The sequence below is a fragment of the Garra rufa genome, chromosome 7 (genome assembly GCF_049309525.1).
Source record: "Garra rufa chromosome 7, GarRuf1.0, whole genome shotgun sequence".
In the NCBI taxonomy this organism is placed as follows: domain Eukaryota; kingdom Metazoa; phylum Chordata; class Actinopteri; order Cypriniformes; family Cyprinidae; genus Garra; species Garra rufa.
The window spans coordinates 33,215,115-33,241,967 of record NC_133367.1 but is presented as its reverse complement, the minus strand read 5'-3'; the positions used below and the strand labels follow the sequence as shown (position 1 = coordinate 33,241,967).

Genomic DNA, 26,853 nt, shown 5'->3' with positions numbered 1-26,853 from the left:
GAATGAATACTTTTAACAATTTCCAAATAAAAACTAGCAATATGGAGGAAAAAAAGAGTGCAAATCCTGGCAATATTTTACATTGAGCTGTCAGAAAATAAACTTTCTTAAAGCGCACTTCTCACTCTCAGTAGTCAATCATTTCTTTTTTGACTGGAATGAAACGAGGCTGTGAGGGATAGAAGTGCAGTGTATTCATGGATTGTACTGTTGTTTAACTACATCATCGTTCAAAAACACCATAATAGTCGACAAAAAGCAATGTTTAAAGTAATAAGTTATGAAATTATCATTATGCAGTACGTGTACAGCTTCATTTTCATCCGCGTTAAAATAGCGTCTGACCTGATTAAAGAAAATAACTGACATGAGTTATGCAGAAACAGGCATTCAAAGAAAATTCTCAGTTCCTTTGGTGAGTACATAAGAATTAATGATTCATAAATATGAAACACCTCAATTCCTTATTTTCTTTCCTCATTCGCTGCTGTCACAGTACGTGGTTTGTTATCTAATCACGGGCGACTAATCTTTGTTGTTGGTTCTGAAATACCATCATTATAGGGTGACTTTGTCACAATAGTAGTAATATGTGTTATTAATTGTGAGCGGAAAAAAGTGTGACAGATTTTGCTTTTGGATGGTTTTCACGTTTATTTGTAACCACAGAATGTTTCGGTATGATACAACTGAAAGTGATTAAAGGAAAAAATCTAGTTTTCTCATGTATCACCTTCTGAAGTTTACTGAAGGCATCTGTGATGTCTGCCATTAAACCAAGAAACATTAAAAAAAATCAGCTTTATATTTACAATTTTCATATATATCGGGAAATGCTACATTACAAATTAAATACGTTTGTATACAGTAAGTGTGTTTTCAGAGGACTTATGGCCTGCGGATTCTGTTGCTTGAAAGAGTGTCGTACTTCCTCAGCGGTTTAATGGTGTCAGTTTTTTTGGATGCGGCCAGGTCGCAGATGTCCTTCTTAGTCCGGTTTTGCCTCCAGCAGCTCGATTCCACTGGTTTGGTGTTCTCGTAAATGATGTCTGGAAACACAGAACGTTACTGTAGAGTTACTTCAAATGATTAACATTGCAAAGTACAGGCCAAGCTGAGGGTCTAGAGGAAAACGGTTTTGCTGTGCACGTTGCATCTAACTGCTTGAGTCTAACCACAGACAATGAGAGGCAGTTTAATCGTCATCAAGTGGAGCTCACTCTCATAGCGCTTAACCACATACCACCCACACTCATTCAGCGCTCAGTTTGCGACCCAGGAAATGTCTGACCTTGTACAAAGACTCCCGAGGATGCATTGTTTCTTAGTGGGGTCTCGCATGAGGGTCTGTGTGATTTTTCTGTGATTATAGTTAGCCTATAGGCTGTAACATTCATAACCACAAGGCTTTAGCATTAAAACAGCACAAAAAAATCTGCATTATGTGTATTATGCATTACGATGCTTATGTCATATCAATCATGAAAGTACACTGTAAAATATTTTTTGAAGTTGTAACATAAAAACAAAGATTATTGGAGCACATTTTACAGAAAATTACTCTCTTCTTCTTATGAAATTGAATGTATTACCCAACGTGTTGCTTGCCGTTTCTTTTTAATTAGTTGTCAAATTTACTAGCAATTTCTGAGTGAAATCTATTTCTACACCATTTTTTTTTGTAGGACAGACAATGAACTTTAGCTTCCTAATGTTAACTTTGATCAAAGTTAAGTTAACATTGTTTTTGTTCAATAAATTAGTATATTTGGAGATGGATTTTTTTTTAAATGCAAAATGAGTTGTTGCACACGTACCTTCTTGTTTTCGAGTCAAGATAAATATGCAAACAATTGACACTACAAGTACTACGCATCCAACTGCCAATGCTAACCATATCCACCATTGATCAAAGCTGGACAGTGGTGGGGAAATTGTTGTGGGGATTGTTGTGGCTGTAACACACAAAAAAAGCACATTACTGGATCATTCTTTCAGATATGTGGCTCCTTCTATTGCAGTACAATGTAAAAAAAAGTTTTCACCAGTTAAAAACTTAAGTTTTGCAGCTGCCTTAAGATTTTAAGTTAAATCAACTTAAGTCATTTAAACTCACAAGTTATATCAACTCATTTTTATTGTAATAAGTTAAAATGACTTTAAGTCATTAGTTTTCAGATGTAAGCTGATTTAACTTAAAATCGTAAGGCAGTTGCTGAACTTAGGTTTCTCAAGTTGCATCTGGTGAAAACTCTTTACAGTGTAATAACGCTAGATGTATGTTATAAAAAAAATGCATTGTATTTTCATTTGTGAAGTAGAGTCTAAAAGATTAAAAGTCTCGGATTCAAAACTGAATTTAAACCTGGATGTTAAAAAAAGCATTTAAATAATGTAAAGCAAAAACATATTACATATAATAGCCATGAAATATTTTAGAATCAGTGTTATGTTTTATTTCGGGAGCACTTTACGAATGAAATATTTTAGATTCAGTGTTATGTCTTATTTCGGTTGCACTTTACGATAAGGTTCAGTACTTAACATAATACTTTGACAGCATTTATTAGTCTTAGTTAATTCCAGCATTTACTAATGTATTATTAAATTCACAAGTTGTGTTTGTTAACATAACTAAGTAACTGCACTGCGAACTAACACGAACTACACTCTTAAAAATAAAGGTGCTTCACGATGCCATAGAAGAACCTTTTTGTCTAAATGGTTTCTTAAAGAACCTTTAAGATCTGAAGAACCTTTCTGTTTCACAAAAGGTTCTTTGTGGCAAATAATCTTCAGATTATAAAAAGGTAAGCAAGAAATGGTTCTTTAAAGAACCTTTGACTAAATGGTTCTTTGTGGATCCAAAAATGGTTCTTCTATGGCATCGCCATCGCAACAGTGAACAACGGTAATTTTTATTAACATTAACAAAGATGAATAAATAATTAAATAAATGTATTGTTCATTTGATCCAGTGGACTCACTGTAACAATGTCATTTTGAATTTTAGTAGCAATATTACACTTTATGTATATTAAGACTTTTGTGTAAATACAAGTTTACTGATAATCGAGACAAAACCATAAACTGACCACTTTAATTAAAACCATATAGGTGTATGTGATTACTGTACTTGTGACCATACACACACGTGACCAAAATGTACATTTATGTACACAATGCATCCCAGATAGCACGCGTACATCTGCAAGATGTCTGTATAGAAGAGCCATTTTTTTCCTAAACTGTTCCATCAAGAACCTATAACATCTGAAGAACCTTTCTATTTCACAAAAGGTTCTTTGTGGCAAAAGAAGCTTATTCAGATTATAAAAAGGTGGTTCTTTGACCTTTGACTGAATGGTTCTTTGTGGAGCCAAAAATGGTTCTTCTATGGCATCGCTGTGAAGAACTTTTTGAAGCACCTTTATTTTTAAGAGTGTAAGATGTTCGTTTTACATACATTCTAAAATCATAAACATCTTAAAGACGTTCAATAGACGTCTATTTGACATCTGATAAACGTCCTATAGACGTAAGCAAACACTCTACAAAATACGTCTTGCTAATGTAAATGCAGACGAAAAACAGATGTCTCTGTGATGTATGTGTGTTGTCAGGGTTGAAAACAGAGTATTTTAAGAATAAATCAGTGTAAAAAGCAGAATTTTAAAAATTTACCATTGTTCATGCAAGATGTAGGTGAATCTGTAGTCAGATTTTCTGTCTCATTCTGAGATACTGTGGCTGTGGTGCTGGTGCTGATGCTGGTGGCATCTATAAGGAAAAACAAAAACAATTGTGATTGTTACAAGAGTGACACAATCTGCTTTTAGATTGATTCAATTTTAATTAAGGATTCTAAACTTGAGCAGTTATTTTCCGTTTACACTGGAATGTGGATTCTGTTCTTTATTTCTCTACAAGCGGCAAATCTGATTAAAAGCCAGAATGCAACATAATAAGTAGTGTTTGTGAAGTAGTTGTCATGAAGCAGTTTATTTTTATAGAAGATGTTTGTATTAATAAGGTGATTCGGTGCAGTATAATGCCATGTAACAGTCTGAAACCACTTATGAAATATTTCTACATTGAGTTTACTAAGAGTTCTCAGCTGGAGAGTTCACATGATTTAGTTGTTTGTTTAGTAATCTATACTCTTAAAAATAAATGTTCTTCACAGTGATGCCATAGAAGAACCAATTTTGGTTCCACAAAGAACCATTCAGTCAAAGGTTCTTTAAAAAAAACATCTCTTTCTTACCTTTTTTATAATCGGAAGAACCTTTTTTCACCACAAAGAACTTTTTGTGAAAAAGAAAGCTTCTTCAGATGTTAAAGGTTCTTTATGGAACCATTTAGACGAAAAAGTTATTCTATGGCATCATGAAGCACCTTTATTTTTAAGAGTGTAGGAATAGTTTAGAAACTTGCTGTGTTGGATATAAACACAAACACACATATAATGACCTTAGACTGCAGCGTCCCTTTACTTACCGACTATAACTTGTGTCCCATTACTGCACGTTTTTATTAGAATTGGGATGTCTTGTATTACCTCGCAGAAGTACCATCCGCTCTCATTGGTTTTGATAAAATTAATGTTGAGTGTTGACCAATCTTTATTTATCACTTTAAAAAAATGCTGTCCTTCAGGTATCTTGTAAGCTGATCTACCGTCTAAAATAGGTGTCTGGCTATAGAGCCATTGAACTTTGTAATTTCCACTTGGCTGAAAAGTGCAGTTGATTGTGACTGAGGCTCCTTCACAAACTTTAATGTATGTTGGTTCCAAATGAACGTTCAGTTCTTTGTCTTCAAGGGCACTACTGAAAGCTCCAGCTATGTAAGGAAAATAAAATAAAGATTAGTTAGAAAGCTTATTGTATGGTGCTAGGTACAAACAATCTATATTTGTGACCCTGGACCACAAAACTTAAGTATCTTAAGTAGCACAGGTATATTTGTAGCAGTGGGACAAAATTATCGATTTTTCTTTTATGCCAAGAATCATTAGGATATTCAATTAAGATCATGTTCCATAAAGATATTTTGTAAATTTCCTACCGTAAATATATCAAACTAGATATATGCATTGCTAGTACTTCATTTTCTCAAGATTTTCTCAGATTTTCTCAATATTTTGATTTTTTTGCACCCTCAGATTCTTGATTTTCAAATAGTTGTATCTCGGACAAATTTTGTCCTGTCCTAACTAACCCTACAGCAGTGGAAAGCTCATTCAGCTTTCTCAAAAAATTACCCATATGACTGATTTTGTAGTCCAGGGTCACATCTGATTAGAATACTGACCTTGTGAATAGAAAGAAGTTTTTAACGTTACGTGATACACAAAAAAATATAAACGCTAAATATCTAATAACTTCAATTATTCAATACACACCTAAATTAAGCTACGCTGGGTCTGTCAACCAATGAATTTATTTGTACGTTTATCATAGTTTGTCCATAATTGCACCACAACTACAACTACCACTTGTCCATATGTAACTAAGATATTTTAAATACAAATAAATCAACAAACAAGTTTTACAAGATATTATAAGGCAGATCAGGGCTAATTGTCTTTTTTAGTCCAGTGAATGTTTTCCAGGGTAGGTTTATTTTTAAGTTAGTTTCTTAGTCAAATATAATAAATCTTTTTTTTTTTTTTTTTTTTTTTTTAAGTGGGCCATTTACCATTAAATTACATGGTAAAAACCATTTAACAGCTTCTCAACAAAACTTAAACAGTAAAACTGTTGTGAAGCACAAAACGGTTTCATGAAACGGCAAAAATGTGAAGACCAATTTTGTAAGAGATTTAAAAAAAACAAAAAGTTAAGTTTGAAATTTGAGTTTTTAATGTCCTTTTGCATTATTGACACACTGTTTTCCTATTTAATACTGTAAATCTGCTTTGACACAATCTGTATTGTTAAAAGCGCTATATTAATAAAGGTGACTTGACTTGACTTGATGTCTAAAACTAACATACAATACCACTGCTAAGCGAAACACACATTTGTGTCATTAACTTTGACACAAAACTAAGTTTTTACTTAGAAAAATCCTACACTGTAAAAAGTTTTCACCAGTTTCAACTTAAAAACTTAAGTTTAGCGGCTGCCTTAAAATTTTAAGTTAAATCAACTTAAGTTAAAATGACTTGTAGTTTTAAGCTGATTTAACTTTTTTTTTTAAGTTGAACTTTTTCGGTTTAGCTAAGGGCATACTTTAGTCATGAAGTATCAAAAACTGTCCTTTCCAAAATATTAGACTGTTTCTTTGAGGTAGATTTAATCTAAACACCGTTCTTAACAAACAATGCTTTTCAAACGGCATGGATTTCACTTACCTGTGAGTAAAAGAACAACAATTATACTGCACAGTGGATCCATGCCTAAGTTGGGTCTTGAGTAATAAACCCCACTCAGAGCCAAACAGTCTAAACAAGAAAAAAAAAGACTAATTACACATCCAACGTCAACAAAAACAGCACCTGGAGTCTTTAAATGAGGACGCGTAAAGCTTCCTCGCTCGCTCGTGGTAGTGGTTAAAGTCTTGAAGTCAGGCAGAACTATCTAGACGGGTTCCTGTGTGGTCATGCATATATGAATATGTTTTAGAGCAGACTATTGACAGCTTGTGAAAAGAATTATATGTTGTCTTCCTGTAGAGGTTTAAGTCTACTAGATGTTATTCAATCAAACATTTTCACAGATGGAAATCTATAATGAACAAGAAAACATAAAGGATTATATGACATAAAAGATCTGTAACTGGAAAAGTAATGGTTTTAAAATAATTGTCAACAGTACGCTTACCGCTCTTAAAGTGGTGGGTGAAAATGTTAGTTGCTTTGAAGTAATGCTCACACTTTTACAGGCGTGAAAGCAGGTCAGCGACATGAACATGAAATGAGAATAAGTACCACAAAAGAATCGACTGACATCAGACGTATCAGGAAAACACCACAGACACTTTCTGTTCACACGCAGTAATAGCGCTGCCCAAAATAATGGCCCCAAAATGTATTTGAACACTTTTGGATCACTAATTCACAGTTGTGTATATTTCATTACCTTAGTTAGATAGCAAAGTAGCATCTGCACAAGCATTTCTCGAAATCAATGTCACTTTTCTGAACCATTTTAGTAAATATTTTAAGTCAGTTCTGTTTACTTTGAAACTTATCAAACATATTTTGTGGAAATATTTCATTTAGAATTTAGTTCAAATAAATGACACAATGATATTTCGTATTGATATATTGTATCTGCAGTAATATTTAGAAATTGTCTTGAAATTTTATATCTAATGCAAGGACATTTTTAAGTGACATACGTGTAACAAAAGTAATTTTTGGACCCTGTACATTTGATGGAGTTTTGTTTTGACATCTCATACATGACTTGCTGAGAACTGTGACGAAGGTTGGATGTGGTTTCGATATTAAACCTAAAGGCAAGCCTAAACCACTGTTTAAAAGTCGTACTAAACATCAAACTGAAACAGAAAATGTAATGCTGGCACTTTTTTTTTTTACAGATCAAACTTTTTACATGTGTTTGTATTGCATAATCTGTATATTACAGTCAAGCCTGAAATTATTCATACCCCTCGCAAATTCTGACTTACTAAAGTTACTTTTATTCAACCAGCTTGACTGGAAATGATACAGGCTTCTCCCAAAAGATAATAAGACGATGTACGAGAGGCATCATTGTGAAAAAAAAAATATTACTCATCTTTTATTTACATTTGAACAAAAAGTGGCATGTCCAAAATTATTCATACCCTTTGCAAACTGTCACAGTCTATGGGAAAATCCAAAGTTCTATACCATTCCAAATAGTCCAAGCTGTTCTAAAGCATCCTAATTACCCTGATTCATTGGGAACAGCTGTTTTAATTAACTCAACAGGTGAAAAACAGAAGCTCTCTGCTGTTGGTTTGTGGACAGTCATGGCTAAGACAAAGGAGCTCACTGAGGACCTGCGGCTGCGCATTGTGACTGCTCACAAGTCAGGAAAGGGCTATAAGACCATATCTAAATGTTTTGAAGTTCCAGTGGCTACAGTGCAAAGTATTATTAAAAAATACAAGACGTTCCGCACTGTGAAAAATCTCAGAGGACGTGGTCAGAAGCCAAAAGTGACACCTGAGCTGGCCAGGAGGACACTGCACACCACTGGGTTCCACGGACGCAGACCAAGGAGGACACCACTTCTCCAGATAAGGCACACAAAAGCCTGTTTGGCCTTTGTAAATGCTCTTCTGGACAAAGAGGAAAACTTCTGGTCTTGTTTTATGGTCAGATGAAACAAATATTGAATTGTTTGGCCACAATGATGTAGCCTTCATTTGGCGTAAAAAAGGAGAAGCCTTCAACCCTAAGAACACCATCTCCACTGTCAAACATGGTGGTGGGAACCTAATGTTTTGGGGGTGTTTTTCAGCCGGTGGACCAGGGAACCTAATCACAGTAAACGGCACCATGAAAAAGGAGCAAAACATCAAAATTCTCAACAACAACATCAGGCAGTCTGCAGAGAAACTTGGCCTTGGGCACCAGTGGACATTTCAGCACGACAATGACCCAAAACACACAGCAAAAGTGGTGAAGAAATGGTTAGCAGACAAAAATGTCAGCAGTCCTGATTTAAATCCAATTGAGAATCTGTGGAGGGAGCTAAAGATCAGGGTGATGGCAAGGAGACCCTCCAACCTGAAAGAGTTGGAGCTCATCGCTAAAGATGAATGTGCAAAAATACCAGTGGAGGCATGCAAAAAGCTGGTCAGCAATTATAGGAAGCATTTGATTGCTGTAATAGCCAATAAAGGCTTTTTTATTAATTATTGAGAAGGGTATGAATAATTTTGGACTTGCCACTTTTTGTTCAAATGTAAATAAAAGATGAGTAATAATTTTTTCCACAATGATCCCAGCAGGCACAGGACGTCAACATGATGTCAAATTGACGTTGTACCCCAACCACTATGACGTCTATCAGACGTTGGATTTTGGTCACTTTCCAACACAACCTAAAATCAGCCAAATATCAACGTTTTTTTGATGTTGTTATTGGCTAGACATTGAATTTTGGTCACCTGACGTCACAACTTAAAACTAACCTAATATTAAGGTCTTATGACGTTGTGTGCCTACTGGGATGCCTCTTGTACAATTTCTGGGAGACGTCTATGTCATTTCTAATCAAAAAATTTTTTTTCTGGTTGAATAAAAGTAACTTTAAGTCAGAATTTGCCAGGGGTATGAATAGTTTCAGGCTTGACTGTATATATATATATATATATATATAAAGAATGCAAGGGGGAGTGTATTGCGGTTGTTTACTGAAAAATTTTATTTGCAAACATGCATTGTATACAACAAAAGCAGACTTTAATGCAAATAAAAAAAAATATCACACAGTATAAAAAATAAAACCACTCTGATCATTAAATAAATGTGTTGACAAATGTGAACCCTGTGCTTTAACCACCATTGACTGATAGACTATAAGTTGTCTTTTGGGTTTATGCAGGCTGTGATCTCACATGTGCTGGTTACCAGAACTTGTGTCCCATTACTGCGCATTTTTGTTAGAATTGGGATGTCTTGTGTAACCTCGCAGAAGTACCATCCGCTCTCATTGGTTTTGATAAAAGAATTGTTAAGTGTTGACCAATTTTTATTTTTCTCTTTTGAAAAATGCTGTCCTTCAGGTATCTTGTAAGCTGATCTATAGTCTAAAATTGGTGTCTGGCTATAGAGCCATTGAACTTTGTATTTTCCACTCGGCTGAAAAGTGCAAGTGATTGTGACTGAATCTCCTTCACAAACTTCAACGTACGTTGGTTCCAAATGGACATTCAGTTCTTTGTCTTCAAGGGCACTACTGAAAGCTCCTGCTATGTAAATAAAATAAAATAAAGATAGTTTAGTACAAACAATAGATAAATGTGACCCTGGACCACAAAACCAGTCTTAAGTAGCAGAGAGTATATTTGTAGCAATAGGCAAAAATACATTGTATGGGTAAAAATGATTGTTTTTTGTTTTATGCCAAAAATCATTAGGATATTACATAAAGATTAGACATAAAGACTAACATTCAAAAGCATCAATTTTGAAATCTTCCAGCACATTATGTTTTTGAATGTTATTTTTAAGTCATAATATAATATTCTTCAAGTAATTATGCCAAAAGTTTGCTTTATCAAACTCTTTTGCTGCCTCTAGTGTTTTTTGGGAAACTGCAGTGATATGTACTTATTGGTACGTTTGCATCTTGTGAAAAAGTGACCCCAGGTACGTTATTGTCATGAGACCAGGTAGGTAAAACTAGCATATAAAACCACTGCTAGAAAAACTTTTTGTTGACTTTTTTGTTGCGTAGATAAAACTAGCCCTGAAATATTTCACTTTCCACACATACATTATTACATTTTCTTATCAAACAATGTATGTTTTTAAAAAAGCATAAATCTCACTTACCTGTAACTAGGTAGAAAGAAAGAAGAAATACTGTACTGTACAGTTGATCCATGTCCAAGTTTGGCACAGTTCTGAATAGTACTGTAAATCACCCTGAGACGAAATGAAACAAAAGTCAGACAAGAAGACAAAAATTAAGTTACTGTAAATGGTTAATTCATCTATCAAACTGCACCAAACAAAAACCGCACCTGGAGTCTTTAAATGAGAACACCTTAAGCTTTCTCATTCACTCGTGATAGTTAAAGCACTTTGAAGTACCTTGATGGGTTCCTGTGTGGTCAGTGCATATATGTAGTTGTTATATTAATAGCTTCTGATGCTGTCTTCCTGTAGAAGAGTTTACTTGAACTTCACTACCCTATCACCTTATTTTTTACATAAGAACAGTAGCGGCCATTTGTAACTTGAATGTGCGAGGCTTCTGGTTTCATCCACTTCCAGTTATTTTCAGCTTTACAAAACGGCTTGTTATGTTGGATTGTTATCACAAACTGGTGTTTATCATATTTTAACTTACTGTAATCATGGACATTTGTTTGTACGCAAATAGTTTTACTGTTTACTGCACTTGTTATTCTAGTTACCTATATTGGCTACTGAATCGGAACTCTTACACATTTACAGAAAATAGCTATACATCACTACAAACACCACTATTATCAAGACAACTCCAGTCCATCAATTAACATCTTGTGAAGACAAAAGCTGTTTGAAACGAGAAACTAATCTGCCATTTATATGCTTTCTCTGTGAAAAAGTCGTCTCATTTGAATATGCACAGATCAAACTCTGTTTACAAGTGAAAACAGTCTAAAACAGTTTTAAACAAATGTTTTGGGAGATTTTGATATGGTTAACAGACAGTGGACTTTTTCAAGCGTTAGGAAGCATTATTATGGATTATAGATTTATCTACAGTTTAAAGGTATATACCTTGATTATTTGTTTCTTACGAACATACAGATTTTTTCTTCATAAGACATTAATTGATGGACTGGAGTGGTGTGGATTACGTGTAGATTATTGTAATGTTTTTATCAGCTGTTTGGACTGTCATGCCGACGGCACCCATTCACTGCAGAGGATCCATTGGTGAGCAGGTGATTTGGACATTTCTCCAAATCGGATGAAGAAACAAACTCACATCTTGGATAGCCTGAGTAAACGTTCATCAAATTTTCATTTTTGGTTAAACTACTTTTTTTAAGTATATGAGGAAAAAAGGCAAAGCCACTGTTTTAAAGTCATCTTATATTCATCCTAAAATTCATCTTTAAATTATAAAATGGTTATGAGCTGGTTTTAAGTTTGGTTATAGGCCAATATGAATTGGGAAGCAACTAACTTGCCCGAAGCGTGGCGAAAGTTTCAACAGCACGCAGAGCTCATGTTCAGCGGACCCCTAAAGAAAAAGGGTGAGGATGAAAAATGTAGTTATCTTCTCCTTTGGGTCGGAGAAAAGGGCCGTGATATATTTAATACATGGTCGCTGTCTGCAGACGAAGCAAAAATCCTAAAGTCATATTACGACCGCTTCACAGCATATGTTGAACCCAAAGCGAATGTGATATTTGCACGTTATAAATTCCATGAAAAGGTGCAGGGAGAGCGCGAGCCCTTCGAGCAGTTTGTGACCGATCTGCGTCTACTTGTCAAAGACTGTAACTATGCAAATAGTGATGAGATGATACGAGATCGTACTGTGTTCGGGAAACATTCGCCGAAAGTGAGAGAAAAACTTTTGAACGTGGGATCTGAATTAACGCTTGAAAAAGCGATAGACGTCGCTAGATCTCACGAGCTGAATATGCAGTGCACGCAATCTCTGGCCACACATCAAAAGGCTTGGTTCCAAAGCACCGTAACGCCAAATACAGAAAGAAATACAGCGACAGTTTCCAACCTAGAAGTACTCCTTCAGTGCACTCCAAAGAATGCGGCTACTGTGGAAACAAGCGTCATGTTGACCGCTCTCACTGTCCTGCAAGAGGAAAGGTGTGCAAAATATGTGGTAAATTAAACCATTTTGCAAAAGTATGTCGCTCTAACTGTGAGAAAGCTGTCCACGCAATAAGCCAAGAAGGTTCAGACCAGTTTGAGGAGTGTGATGAGCTGTTTATTGACTCAGTGACACGGGGCAGACAGAGCTCAGACACAGAACAAGCTTTTGTGAACATTAAAATAGGCCCAAAACAGCAGGACATCAAGTTCAAGCTGGACACTGGATCCTCAGCTAATGTCATAACCCTGTACGAGTACACCAAATTGGATATGCAGTGCACACTGCAGCCAGCATCTCGCCCCCTGTATGGTTATGGTGGTGAACGCCTAGTTGTAAAAGGCAAATGCAACCTAAAATGCAAGCACAAAGAGATTGAGATGATTATGGCATTCTATGTAGTCGACACAAATGCACCCCCTGTCCTAGGGTTAAAAGGATGCATAGACTTTGGTCTCATTAAGATGGTGCTGTCAGTTACAGAAACACAGACGGAAGTGCCTCTCCTGGAGAAGTTTGCGGACGTTTTCAAGGGGATCGGACTGTTTCCTGGTGAGTGTACCATACACTTAGACCCGCATGCAACCCCAGTAGTTCATCCGCCCAGACGTGTTCCTCTTGCATTATGCAGCCGTCTTAAAGAGGAGCTTGAGAGCATGGAGAGGCAGGGTGTTATCGTTAAGGTCACAGAGCCGACCGAATGGGTTAACTCCATGGTTGTAGCCGAAAAACCACGCACAGGTCAGTTGAGGGTGTGTCTGGACCCAAGGGACCTTAACAAAGCCATTAAGCGGCCTCACTACCCATTACCCACTCTTGAGGACATAACATCCAAGCTTGCTGGTGCCCGATATTTTAGCGTTCTTGATGCGAGATCGGGCTATTGGGCCATTCGACTCACTGAGGAGTCATCAAGACTAACCACTTTCAACACAGTCTTTGGGCGCTACCGTTTCTTACGCCTCCCCTTCGGATTGATTTCAGCCCAAGATGTGTTCCAGCGAAAAATTGATGAAACGTATGAAGGTTTGAATGGAGTCATGGCAATAGTCGACGACATTCTCATTTATGGAAAGACCAAAGCCGAGCATGATGAAAACCTCCATGTTATGCTTGAGCGTTCCAGAGAGAGAGGAGTCAAGCTCAATCCAGAAAAAAGCGTGATCTGTGCTACAGAGGTGAGCTATTTTGGACATCTTCTCACAGCTGACGGGGTGAAGCCGGACCCGGCGAAAGTCGCTGCTGTGCAAGACATGGAACCGCCTAAAGACAAAGGAGAACTGGAGACAGTGCTAGGTATGATCAATTACCTCTCCAAATTTGCACCTGGCCTTTCCGATGTCAACGCACCATTACGACAGCTCCTCAAGGAGTCAAGTGAGTTTGTTTGGGATGTCCAACATGACAAAGCTTTCAATAAGATGAAAGAGTTACTCACATGTGAACCAGGCCCAGTTTTAGCCTATTTTGACCCTCTCAAAGAGCTTAGATTACAGGTTGATGCCTCCAAGTACGGGCTCGGGGCAGTACTGATGCAAGATGGAAGACCTATCGCGTACTCATCAAAGTCCCTTTCTGAGAGTGAAATAAATTACGCTCAAATTGAGAAAGAGCTTTTTGCTATACTCTTTGGCTGTAAGCGTTTCCATCAATACATCTACGGCCGCCAAGTCATAGTTGAGAGCGACCACAAGCCCCTTGAGTCGATAATGCGGAAGCCCCTAGCATCAGTTCCCCCAAGGCTTCAGAGGATGATCCTTCAACTCCAGAAGTATAACTTCACCATTATACATCGACCAGGCAAGGACATCCCTGTTGCAGACACATTGTCCAGAAAGTCGTTGTCTGACCAGGATACAAGCCTCAGTGAAGGAATGGATATCCAGGTACACACAGTGTACAGCAGCCTTCCTGTCAGTGACTCAAAATTGGAGGAAATCAGAGCTCAAACTGAAAAAGACCCACAGTTTCAGATACTGAAAGGAGTCATTCAAAGAGGCTGGCCTGATGAGAAAAGAAAGTGTCCCCTGAGCGTGTCTGAATTCTGGAACCACCGTGATGAGCTTTCATACCTGCATGTAATAATCTTCAAAGGTGAGAAGATTGTCGTTCCCACAAGCCTTCGATCAGACATGTTGTCACGTGTACATGCTAGTCACCTAGGCATTGAGAAGAGCAAGCAGAGGGCCCGTGACATTATGTTCTGGCCTGGGATGGGGAAAGAAATTGAGAACATGATTAGCAAGTGCTCAATCTGCCTCATGTATCGCCCCTCCAACACCAAAGAGCCCATGATCAGTCACAAAGTCCCAGATAGGCCATGGCAAGTAGTGGCTACCGATTTGTTCACCTGGAACAACGAGGACTATCTTGTGACAGTTGACTATTACAGCAGGTATTTTGAACTGGACAAGCTGCACAGTACAACCTCCGCTGCTGTGATAAGTAAACTGAAAGCTTCTTTTGCACGCCACGGCATTCCAGAAGCTGTCATCTCAGACAACGGGCCCCAGTTCAGCTCTGGTGAATTTGAAACATTTGCAGGAACATGGGAATTTAAGCATACTACCACAAGTCCATACTACCCACAAAGTAATGGGTTGGCAGAGAAATCTGTGCACACTGCAAAGATGTTGCTGGAAAAGGCTAAGGCTGACAAAAGTGACCCATACCTTAGTCTCCTGGAGTATCGCAACAGCCCTGTTGATGGATTCAAGTCACCAGCTCAGCTGTTAATGAGTCGCCGTCTGCGGTCAACCTTACCCAATACCAATCAGCAGCTCCTGCCAAAGGTTGTCAGTTGTAGAGATGTCAAAGCAAAGAGGCTACATAAACAACAACACCAAAAAAGCTACTACGACAGATTGGCGAGACCTTTGTCTCAGCTCAAGGAAGGACAGTCAGTCCGAGTTCAGGTGCAAGGATACTGGAAGCCAGCTGTTATCGTCAGAGCAGCCAACACTGAGAGATCGTATCATCTGCGTACTGCTGATGGACAGGAGTACAGACGCAACAGACGTCACCTCCTGGACACAAAAGAATCTCAGACCGACAATTCTGACATAGCAGTAAGGCATGAAACTGCTGAACTATGTGCAACACCAACCAGCAACGCACCACACAATGATAGTGCACACACACCTGACCACACTGATGGACTGCCCATGTGTAACACTTACAGAACCAGATATGGACGACAAATAAAGCCCAGAGTTATTCTGGATCTGTGATTGTACAAGGGTGTAGGCGGATCGCTGCCCTTCCAAAAGAAAATTCAATGTTCAATACATTCCAAATGTTCAATGCAGTTTACATTCATCTGTAGTTGATAATATATGGTTATGTGTATACACACAGCATGTTTGCACAACAGTTTCATGGTTCATTGGCATATTAGTATATACATGTAGCATGAAAATTGAATGCTTTCTATACTTAAAGGAGAACTCCGGTGTGATTTTGACCTAAAGTGTATTGAATCATGATACCGAGTGTAAACGTACCTTGCATATCTCATCTCGTCTTGTCCACTGCTGTCCGAAATCTGGGGTCAGTTATCCGATGCTCACAACAGGTTGTCAATGAAAGTCAATCGGGCATCGAAGGAGCCATGTAAATAAATCACTGTTTTACGCCATTTACGAGGCACAAAGTAGCTCCAGACTTCATTGGTAGACTTCCAAGGGTCTGCAAGAAGTTTAGCGGCCGCCGCCATCTTAAATGTAGTCACGATAAGTCGAGTGTCGAGCACCATGGAATTCATCAGGTTATCAACGTATCAGGTTGTAGTTTCCTTCGTGCTCGACACTCGACTTATCGTGACTACATTTAAGATGGCGGCGGCCGCTAAACTTCTTGCAGTTACTGTCTGTATAAATCTACTTGTAAATAAACTACCGGTGCTTTTTCTGAGTTCTCAATGTCTCGTTTTAAATGTCAGGGCCCTTGGAAGTCTACCAATGAAGTCTGGAGCTACTTTGTGCCTCGTAAATGGCGTAAAACAGTGATTTATTTACATGGCTCCTTCGATGCCCGATTGACTTTCATTGACAACCTGTTGTGAGCATCGGATAACTGACCCCAGATTTCGGACAGCAGTGGACAAGACGAGATGAGATATGCAAGGTACGTTTACACTCGGTATCATGATTCAATACACTTTAGGTCAAAATCACACCGGAGTTCTCCTTTAATACATTATGCAGTATTTTGCACTTTGTGTTGTATTATTTTAAAAGAAGGGGGATGTAGTATTCTTACGTTTGGTTATAGGCCAATCATATGTTAGAGGCAACGTATTGTCTTTTCTTATTGGCTGTATCACCTGTCAGTATTAGTAATGCAAATGAGTCAGCGTTTGGTTGTGTATCTCTTGCTGAATAGGGAGTTAGAATTCATGTTGCACAGCGGAAGAGTGTGTTAATAAAAGCTTCGTGTTTAAGCAGATTAAAGGCCCTTTCACACGGGACGCGGCAGTCGCGAGTGTCTAGTTCATTTTCAATGGGAGCGCGCGGAGGCGGAGCGCAAGCGGTGCTCGTGCACCCAAAATCCTGCCGCTTCCACGGGCACGGCGCTTCGCGGCAAGCGCCGCCAAAGATAAAAATATTTTATCTTTTTGTGGGCGGCAGCGGCAGCCGCGTCGGCTATAACCAATAAGTGAACAGATTATTAACAACCAATCATAGAATATTTAACTGAACTTATAACGGATAGTTGAAAATAGAGAAGATTGTTTTAAGTGTGCTGGATTTCCCAGAACTGTATGAATCAACTAAAATCTCATACTTTGGGTGAGCACACGAGTTAGTTTGCCAGGTAAAAATACAAATATGTACAAAGTGTCCAAACAATACATTATTATGCGTGGTGTTATGATAAACTATATCTTTCAAAAGTTTGAATAATAATAATGACAATAATTAATGACAGGATGACACAAACACAATTTTCCGTTTTATTTAGTCTTTTAAGCAATTGTAACTATGGCAACGTCCGCCCCCAGACCGCGTCGCCAACACCGCCTCAACTGCACAAAACGCTTCTACAACAAGAGAGGGCGGCAGCCGCGCGGCGATTTTACCGCTTGCCGCGTCCCGTGTGAAAGGGCCTTAAGCGTGCATCCAGATCTTTTCATATATACGTTATTATCATAACGGAATCACGACAGTCCTGAGCTGGTCATGAGCTGGTTTAAGCTGGTTTAAAGATAAATATACTGATTTAAGGTGTCCTGAGCTGGTTATAAGATGGTTATGAGCTGGTTTAAGCTGGTCCTGAACTGGTTTTAAGATAGTTATGAGCTGGCTTAAAGATGATTATAAACTGGTTTAAGGTGGTCCTGATCTGGGTTTAATATGGTTATGAGCTGGTTTAAGATGGTCCTGAACTGGTTTTAAGATAGTTATGAGCTGGCTTAAAGATGATTATAAACTGGTTTAAGGTGGTCCTGATCTGGGTTTAATATGGATATGAGCTGGTTTAAGATGGTCCTGAACTGGTTTTAAGATAGTTATGAGCTGGCTTAAAGATTATTATAAACTGGTTTAAGGTGGTCCTGATCTGGGTTTAATATGGTTATGAGCTGGTCATGAGCTGGTTTAAGCTGGTCCTGAACTGGTTTTAAGATAGTTATGAGCTGGCTTAAAGATGATTATAAACTGGTTTAAGGTGGTCCTGATCTGGGTTTAATATGGTTATGAGCTGGTTTAAGATGGTCCTGAACTGGTTTTAAGATAGTTATGAGCTGGCTTAAAGATGATTATAAACTGGTTTAAGGTGGTCCTGATCTGGGTTTAATATGGTTATGAGCTGGTTTAAGATGGTCCTGAACTGGTTTTAAGATAGTTATGAGCTGGCTTAAAGATTATTATAAACTGGTTTAAGGTGGTCCTGATCTGGGTTTAATATGGTTATGAGCTGGTCATGAGCTGGTTTAAGCTGGTCCTGAACTGGTTTTAAGATAGTTATGAGCTGGCTTAAAGATGATTATAAACTGGTTTAAGGTGGTCCTGATCTGGGTTTAATATGGTTATGAGCTGGTTTAAGATGGTCCTGAACTGGTTTTAAGATAGTTATGAGCTGGCTTAAAGATGATTATAAACTGGTTTAAGGTGGTCCTGATCTGGGTTTAATATGGTTATGAGCTGGTTTAAGATGGTCCTGAACTGGTTTTAAGATAGTTATGAGCTGGCTTAAAGATGATTATAAACTGGTTTAACGTGGTCCTGATCTGGGTTTAATATGGTTATGAGCTGGTTTAAGATGGTCCTGAACTGGTTTTAAGATAGTTATGAGCTGGCTTAAAGATGATTATAAACTGGTTTAAGGTGGTCCTGATCTGGGTTTAATATGGATATGAGCTGGTTTAAGATGGTCCTGAACTGGTTTTAAGATAGTTATGAGCTGGCTTAAAGATTATTATAAACTGGTTTAAGGTGGTCCTGATCTGGGTTTAATATGGTTATGAGCTGGTCATGAGCTGGTTTAAGCTGGTCCTGAACTGGTTTTAAGATAGTTATGAGCTGGCTTAAAGATGATTATAAACTGGTTTAAGGTGGTCCTGATCTGGGTTTAATATGGTTATGAGCTGGTTTAAGATGGTCCTGAACTGGTTTTAAGATAGTTATGAGCTGGCTTAAAGATGATTATAAACTGGTTTAAGGTGGTCCTGATCTGGGTTTAATATGGTTATGAGCTGGTTTAAGATGGTCCTGAACTGGTTTTAAGATAGTTATGAGCTGGCTTAAAGATTATTATAAACTGGTTTAAGGTGGTCCTGATCTGGGTTTAATATGGTTATGAGCTGGTCATGAGCTGGTTTAAGCTGGTCCTGAACTGGTTTTAAGATAGTTATGAGCTGGCTTAAAGATGATTATAAACTGGTTTAAGGTGGTCCTGATCTGGGTTTAATATGGTTATGAGCTGGTTTAAGATGGTCCTGAACTGGTTTTAAGATAGTTATGAGCTGGCTTAAAGATGATTATAAACTGGTTTAAGGTGGTCCTGATCTGGGTTTAATATGGTTATGAGCTGGTTTAAGATGGTCCTGAACTGGTTTTAAGATAGTTATGAGCTGGCTTAAAGATGATTATAAACTGGTTTAAGGTGGTCCTGATCTGGGTTTAATATGGTTATGAGCTGGTTTAAGATGGTCCTGAACTGGTTTTAAGATAGTTATGAGCTGGCTTAAAGATTATTATAAACTGGTTTAAGGTGATCCTGATCTGGGTTTAATATGGTTATGAGCTGGTCATGAGCTGGTTTAAGATAGTCCTGAACTGGTTTTAAGATAGTTATGAGCTGGCTTAAAGATGATTATAAACTGGTTTAAGGTGGTCCTGATCTGTGTTTAATATGGTTATGAGCTGGTTTAAGATGGTCCTGAACTGGTTTTAAGATAGTTATGAGCTGGCTTAAAGATGATTATAAACTGTTTTAAGGTGGTCCTGATCTGGGTTTAATATGGTTATAAGCTGGTTTAAGATGGTCCTGAACTGGTTTTAAGATAGTTATGAGCTGGCTTAAAGATGATTATAAACTGGTTTAAGGTCATCCTGATCTGGGTTTAATATGGTTATGAGCTGGTCATGAGCTGGTTTAAGATAGTCCTGAACTGGTTTTAGGATAGTTATGAGCTGGCTTAAAGATTATTATAAACTGGTTTAAGGTGGTCCTGATCTGGGTTTAATATGGTTATGAGATGGTTTAAGATGGTCCTGAACTGGTTTTAAGATAGTTGTGAGCTGGCTTAAAGATTATTATAAACTGGTTTAAGGTCATCCTGATCTGGGTTTATTATGGTTATGAGCTGGTCATGAGCTGGTTTAAGATAGTCCTGAACTGGTTTTAAGATAGTTATGAGCTGGCTTAAAGATGATTATAAACTGGTTTAAGGTGGTCCTGATCTGGGTTTAATATGGTTATGAGCTGGTTTAAGATGGTCCTGAACTGGGTTTAATATGGTTATGAGCTGGTTTAAGATGGTCCTGAACTAGTTTTAAGATAGTTATGAGCTGGCTTAAAGATGATTATAAACTGGTTTAAGGTGGTCCTGATCTGTGTTTAATATGGTTATGAGCTGGTTTAAGATGGTCCTGAACTGGTTTTAAGATAGTTATGAGCTGGCTTAAAGATGATTATAAACTGGTTTAAGGTGGTCCTCATCTGGGTTTAATATGATTATGAGCTGGTTTAAGATGGTCCTGAACTGGTTTTAAGATAGTTATGAGCTGGCTTAAAGATTATTATAAACTGGTTTAAGGTGGTCCTGATCTGTGTTTAATATGGTTATGAGCTGGTTTAAGATGGTCCTGAACTGGTTTTAAGATAGTTATGAGCTGGCTTAAAGATGATTATAAACTGGTTTAAGGTGGTCCTGATCTGTGTTTAATATGGTTATGAGCTGGTTTAAGATGGTCCTGAACTGGTTTTAAGATAGTTATGAGCTGGCTTAAAGATGATTATAAACTGGTTTAAGGTGGTCCTGATCTGGGTTTAATATGATTATGAGCTGGTTTAAGATGGTCCTGAACTGGTTTTAAGATAGTTATGAGCTGGCTTAAAGATTATTATAAACTGGTTTAAGGTGGTCCTGATCTGGATTTAATATGGTTATGAGCTGGTTTAAGATGGTCCTGAACTGGTTTTAAGATAGTTATGAGCTGGCTTAAATATTATTATAAACTGGTCTAAGGTGGTCCTGATCTGGGTTTAATATGGTTATGAGCTGGTCATGAGCTGGTTTAAGATAGTCCTGAACTGGTTTTAAGATAGTTATGAGCTGGCTTAAAGATGATTATAAACTGGTTTAAGGTGGTCCTGATCTGGGTTTAATATGGTTATGAGCTGGTTTAAGATGGTCCTGAACTGGTTTTAAGATAGTTATGAGCTGGCTTAAAGATGATTATAAACTGGTTTAAGGTGGTCCTGATCTGGGTTTAATATGGTTATGAGCTGGTTTAAGATGGTCCTGAACTGGTTTTAAGATAGTTATGAGCTGGCTTAAAGATGATTATAAACTGGTTTAAGGTGGTCCTGATCTGGGTTTAATATGGTTATGAGCTGGTTTAAGATGGTCCTGAACTGGTTTTAAGATAGTTATGAGCTGGCTTAAAGATGATTATAAACTGGTTTAAGGTCATCCTGATCTGGGTTTAATATGGTTATGAGCTGGTCATGAGCTAGTTTAAGATAGTCCTGAACTGGTTTTAAGATAGTTATGAGCTGGCTTAAAGATTATTATGAAACTGGTTTAAGGTGGTCCTGATCTGGGTTTAATATGGTTATGAGCTGGTTTAAGATGGTCCTGAACTGGTTTTAAGATAGTTATGAGCTGGCTTAAAGATGATTATAAACTGGTTTAAGGTGGTCCTGATCTGGGTTTAATATGGTTATGAGCTGGTTTAAGATGGTCCTGAACTGGTTTTAAGATAGTTATGAGCTGGCTTAAAGATGATTATAAACTGGTTTAAGGTGGTCCTGATCTGGGTTTAATATGGTTATGAGCTGGTTTAAGATGGTCCTGAACTGGTTTTAAGATAGTTATGAGCTGGCTTAAAGATGATTATAAACTGGTTTAAGGTCATCCTGATCTGGGTTTAATATGGTTATGAGCTGGTCATGAGCTAGTTTAAGATAGTCCTGAACTGGTTTTAAGATAGTTATGAGCTGGCTTAAAGATTATTATGAAACTGGTTTAAGGTGGTCCTGATCTGGGTTTAATATGGTTATGAGCTGGTTTAAGATGGTCCTGAACTGGTTTTAAGATAGTTGTGAGCTGGCTTAAAGATGATTATAAACTGGTTTAAGGTCATCCTGATCTGGGTTTAATATGGTTATGAGCTGGTCATGAGCTGGTTTAAGATAGTCCTGAACTGGTTTTAAGATAGTTATGAGCTGGCTTAAAGATTATTATAAACTGGTTTAAGGTGGTCCTGATCTGTGTTTAATATGGTTATGAGCTGGTTTAAGATGGTCCTGAACTGGTTTTAAGATAGTTATGAGCTGGCTTAAAGATTATTATAAACTGGTTTAAGGTGGTCCTGATCTGGGTTTAATATGATTATGAGCTGGTTTAAGATGGTCCTGAACTGGTTTTAAGATAGTTATGAGCTGGCTTAAAGATTATTATAAACTGGTTTAAGGTGGTCCTGATCTGGGTTTAATATGGTTATGAGCTGGTTTAAGATAGTCCTGAACTGGTTTTAAGATAGCTATGAGCTGGCTTAAAGATGATTATAAACTGGTTTAAGGTGGTCCTGCTCTGGGTTTAATATGGTTATGAGCTGGTCATGAGCTGGTTTAAGATAGTCCTGAACTGGTTTTAAGATAGTTATGAGCTGGCTTAAAGATGACTATAAGCTGGTTTAAGGTGGTCTTGTTCTGGGTTTAATATGGTTATGAGCTGGTCATGAGCTGGTTTAAGATAGTCCTGAACTGGTTTTACGATAGTTATGAGCTGGCTTAAAGATGATTATAAACTGGTTTAAGGTGGTCCTGCTCTGGGTTTAATATGGTTATGAGCTGGTTTAAGATGGTCCTGAACTGGTTTTAAGATAGTTATGAGCTGGTTTAAGATGGTCCTGAACTGGTTTTAAGATAGTTATGAGCTGGCTTAAAGATGATTATAAACTGGTTTAAGGTGGTCCTGATCTGGGTTTAATATGGTTATGAGTTGGTTTAAGATGGTCCTGAACTGGTTTTAAGATAGTTATGAGCTGGCTTAAAGATGATTATAAACTGGTTTAAGGTCATCCTGATCTGGGTTTAATATGGTTATGAGCTGGTCATGAGCTGGTTTAAGATAGTCCTGAACTGGTTTTAAGATAGTTATGAGCTGGCTTAAAGATGACTATAAGCTGGTTTAAGGTGGTCTTGTTCTGGGTTTAATATGGTTATGAGCTGGTCATGAGCTGGTTTAAGATAGTCCTGAACTGGTTTTACGATAGTTATGAGCTGGCTTAAAGATGATTATAAGCTGGTTTAAGGTGGTCCTGATCTGGGTTTAATATGGTTATGAGCTAGTTTAAGATGGTCCTGAACTCGGTTTAAGCTAGTTATGAGCTGGCTTAAAGATGATTATAAGCTGGTTTAAAGTGGTCCTGATCTGGGTTAATTATGGTTATGAGCTGGTCATGAGCTGGTTTAAGATGGTCCTGAGCTGGTTATAAGATGGTCATGAGCTGGTTTAAGCTTGTTTAAAGATGATTATAAGCTGATTTAAGATGTCCTGAGCTGGTTATAAGATGGTTATGAGCTGGTTTAAGCTGGTTTTGAACTGGTTTTAAGATGGTTATGAGCCGGTTATGCGCTGGTTTAAAGATGGAAATGAGCTGGTTTAAAGATGATTATAAACTGGTTTAAGCTGGTCCTGAATGGTTTTAAGATGGTTATATTTATTAAATTTTCATTTTTGGTTAAAATACTTGTAAAGTATTTGAAGAAAAATGAAAAACTAAGGGCAAGGCAAAGCCACTGTTTTTAAGCCAGCTTATATTCATCTTCAAACTCATCTTAAAATGAGCTGGTTTAAGCTGGTTTAAAGATTATAAAATGGTTATAAAATGTCAATAAGCTGGTTTAAGATGGCCCTGAACTGGTTTTAAGATGGTTATGAGCTGGTTTAAATATGATTATAAGCTGCTTCAAGCTGGTCCTGAGCTAGTTTTAAGATGGCTATGTTCATCAGATTTTAAATTTTGGTTAAACTATTTTTTTAAATATCTGAGGAAAAAAGAAAAACTAAGGGCAAGGCAAAGCCACTGTTTTTAAGTCAAATCGAACATTAAACCATAACAGAAAATATAAAGCTGACAGAATTTGAAGAATTCAGTCTTTAATTTAAAATACATATTGCAAACATCATTGTGCATTACATACAGTAAAAGCAGACTTAAATACTCATTAAATATCAGTGAGAAAAAAAGTGACCGTCGTCCTCGTTCAAATTCGACAAGAGCTGAGGCAAGTGTGCAAAGCACATTTCAGCTACCCACAGAGAGATACAAAACATGAGTCAATGAATTTGAAAGGAAAGGACAATTAATATGCCACATTTAAGTTCAAATTCCTTGAAACAGGAATAAATAGCATCTTTTATTAAAAAAGTTTCTAATATCAAATGCTGACGCTTGCTATTATAGCCATCTACGATCAAACTACAGCATAGCTTGAGTCAGTTCATTTGTAAACAGTATAAATTAACTAAAAAAAAAAGACAGCTACCGTATGTTAATATCACAGAAGAATATACAGTAAGTATATAACTGTGCAAATCCTCATTTTTCATAGTCTGTTTCATTAGGTACCTTGGATTATGTCTAGTTAAATAAACTTGAATATAAAATACATCCCAAAAAAGCTCTGTATATATGCTGTTGTACAGTGTCTATTCACTCTTAGGTGGTATGAATGGCGTTTTCTTGATAGAAATTTAAATTATGTTCTTGTTTCACTTAAAGTCAACATAAAAAGACATTCACAACTCATTTTACTTCTGCAATTTGACGTATTACAGTGTATTTCAACAGAAAAGGGATCTTAAAAATCAAAGAAATACCATGGAATAACGTTAAGCCGATTTTGATTTCATGTTGACTTGGTATGAAACGTAAATGTGAACTGAGATTTTATATGCAAACAATAACAATAATAATACAATTCTCACAATGTCACACAGTAAAAAAATAAAATCATTCTGATCATTAAATAAATAGGTATTGACGTGAACCCTGTATTTTCTCTCCCATTGGCTGATGGACTATAACTCGTCTTTTGGGTTTATGTGTAGGCCTTGATCCCACATGTGCTGGTTATCCAGGGCTTGAACCACTTCATCAGCTTGAAGCCTCTCCTGCAATTAGATTCAAATGACATTATATTGTAGCATATTTTAGCATATTACAAACTGAACCTCTGGCCAATATAGTGTTGGAGGTTGGAGGTTTCGCGCCTATATATGTGTGGCATGGTGGTCTATCTTCACGGATTTCACATTCTATCAGTAAAACCAGAGTGTGACAGTTGAATTAGCATAGCAATAACACAGCTTGGAACGGTGCAAACATAATAGGAGAAATATTGGATTTCAAAAGAAGAGAACCACAGTATACAGGGTAATATCGACATAATTGATTGTATTCAAAAAACAAAACCACTGCTCCCCTACTCACTGCAGAAATAAATGTGCACCTTGACTCTCCTGGTTCCACCAATACAGGACTTTTCCAGGAAGTCCTATTGACTTGTTGACTGTTGACCTATTGAAACTGATGAAACATCAGTTTCAGTGGTCCCAGTGCATATCTTGGGCAGTGGACAATATGAAACATGTGTTGTTCTCTGATGAGTCCATCTTTACCACATTTGTGGGAGTTACAATGTGGAGAAGCCCTAAAGAGGCCTACCACTGTTCTTTTGAAGCACGGCAGCTGGTTTGAGCTGGTCCTAAGTTGGTTTTAAGATGGTTTTGAGCTGGTTAAAGATGGTCATGAGCTGGTTAAAGATGGTCATGAGCTGGTTTTAAGATGGTTAAGAGCTGGTTTATGCTGGTCATGAGCTGGTTATGAGCTAGTTTAAGCTGGTCATGAGCTGGTTCAAGCTGGTCCTTAGCTTAAATCAGTTTATAGTCATCTTAAAACCAGCTGTCATAAGCTGGTTATAAAACGGTTATGAGCTGGTTTTAAGATAGTTATAAGCTGGTTATGAGCTAGTTTAAGCTGGTCATGAGCTGGTTCAAGCTGGTCCTTAGCTTAAATCAGCTTATAGTCATCTTAAAACCAGCTGTCATAAGCTGGTTATAAAATGGTTATGAGCTGGTTTACGCTGATCATGAGCTGTGTAAAGATGGTCCTGAGCTGGTTTAAGCTGGTCATGAGCTGGTTATGAGCTGGTTTAAGATGGTCCTGAGCTGGTTTTAAGATAATTTAAGATGTCCTAAGCTGGTTATAAGATGGTTATGAGCTGGTTTACGCTGATCATAAGCTGTGTAAAGATGGTCCTGAGCTGGTTTAAGCTGGTCCTGAACTGGTTTTAAGATGATTTAAGATGTCCTAAACTGGTTATAAGATGGTTATGAACTGGTTTAAGCTGGTCCTGAGCTGGTTTTAAGATGGTTATGAGCTGGTTTACGCTGGTCATGAGCTGGTTATGAGCTAGTTTAAGATGGTCATGAGCTGGTTCAAGCTGATCCTTAGCTTAAATCAGCTTATAGTCATCTTAAAACCAGCTGTCATAAGCTGGTTATAAAATGGTTATGAGCTGGTTTTAAGATAGTTATGAGCTGGTTTTAAGATGGTTATAAACTGGTTTAAATTGGTCATGAGCTGATTACAGGATGGTTGTGAGC

General features: G+C 37.5%; 2 protein-coding genes across 2 annotated transcripts in view; both read right to left on the bottom strand.

The window, feature by feature from the left end:
* Positions 1–853: 853 nt before the first annotated feature.
* LOC141338256 (uncharacterized) lies at positions 854–6,904 on the bottom strand. The gene is made up of 6 exons (XM_073843802.1): positions 6,831–6,904; positions 6,362–6,451; positions 4,501–4,845; positions 3,685–3,780; positions 1,818–1,955; positions 854–1,049 (listed from the first exon to the last, which is right to left on the bottom strand). The coding sequence occupies exons 2-6, from the start codon at positions 6,402–6,404 to the stop codon at positions 889–891; spliced, it is 783 nt and encodes a 260-aa protein (XP_073699903.1). The 5' UTR covers positions 6,405–6,451; positions 6,831–6,904; the 3' UTR covers positions 854–888.
* Positions 6,905–24,400: 17,496 nt separating this feature from the next.
* The window catches only part of p3h2 (prolyl 3-hydroxylase 2), a 56,652-nt gene continuing 54,199 nt past the window's right edge, over positions 24,401–26,853 (bottom strand). The window contains exon 15 of the mRNA XM_073843792.1: positions 24,401–25,359. Within this exon, the coding sequence (XP_073699893.1) occupies positions 25,267–25,359 (93 nt within the window). The 3' untranslated portion in view covers positions 24,401–25,266. The remainder of the gene's footprint in view (positions 25,360–26,853) is intronic.

Bases quoted from the DNA above. Each gene is read 5' to 3' on its own strand.
- LOC141338256 (XM_073843802.1), bottom strand. From the start codon at position 6,404: ATGGATCCACTGTGCAGTATAATTGTTGTTCTTTTACTCACAG. The intron at 3,781-4,500 runs GTAAGTAAAGGG...TTTTCCTTATAG, and splicing joins TGGGACACAAGTTATAGTCG to ATGCCACCAGCATCAGCACC. The intron at 1,050-1,817 runs GTACGTGTGCAA...CTGTGTTTCCAG, and splicing joins CTTGACTCGAAAACAAGAAG to ACATCATTTACGAGAACACC.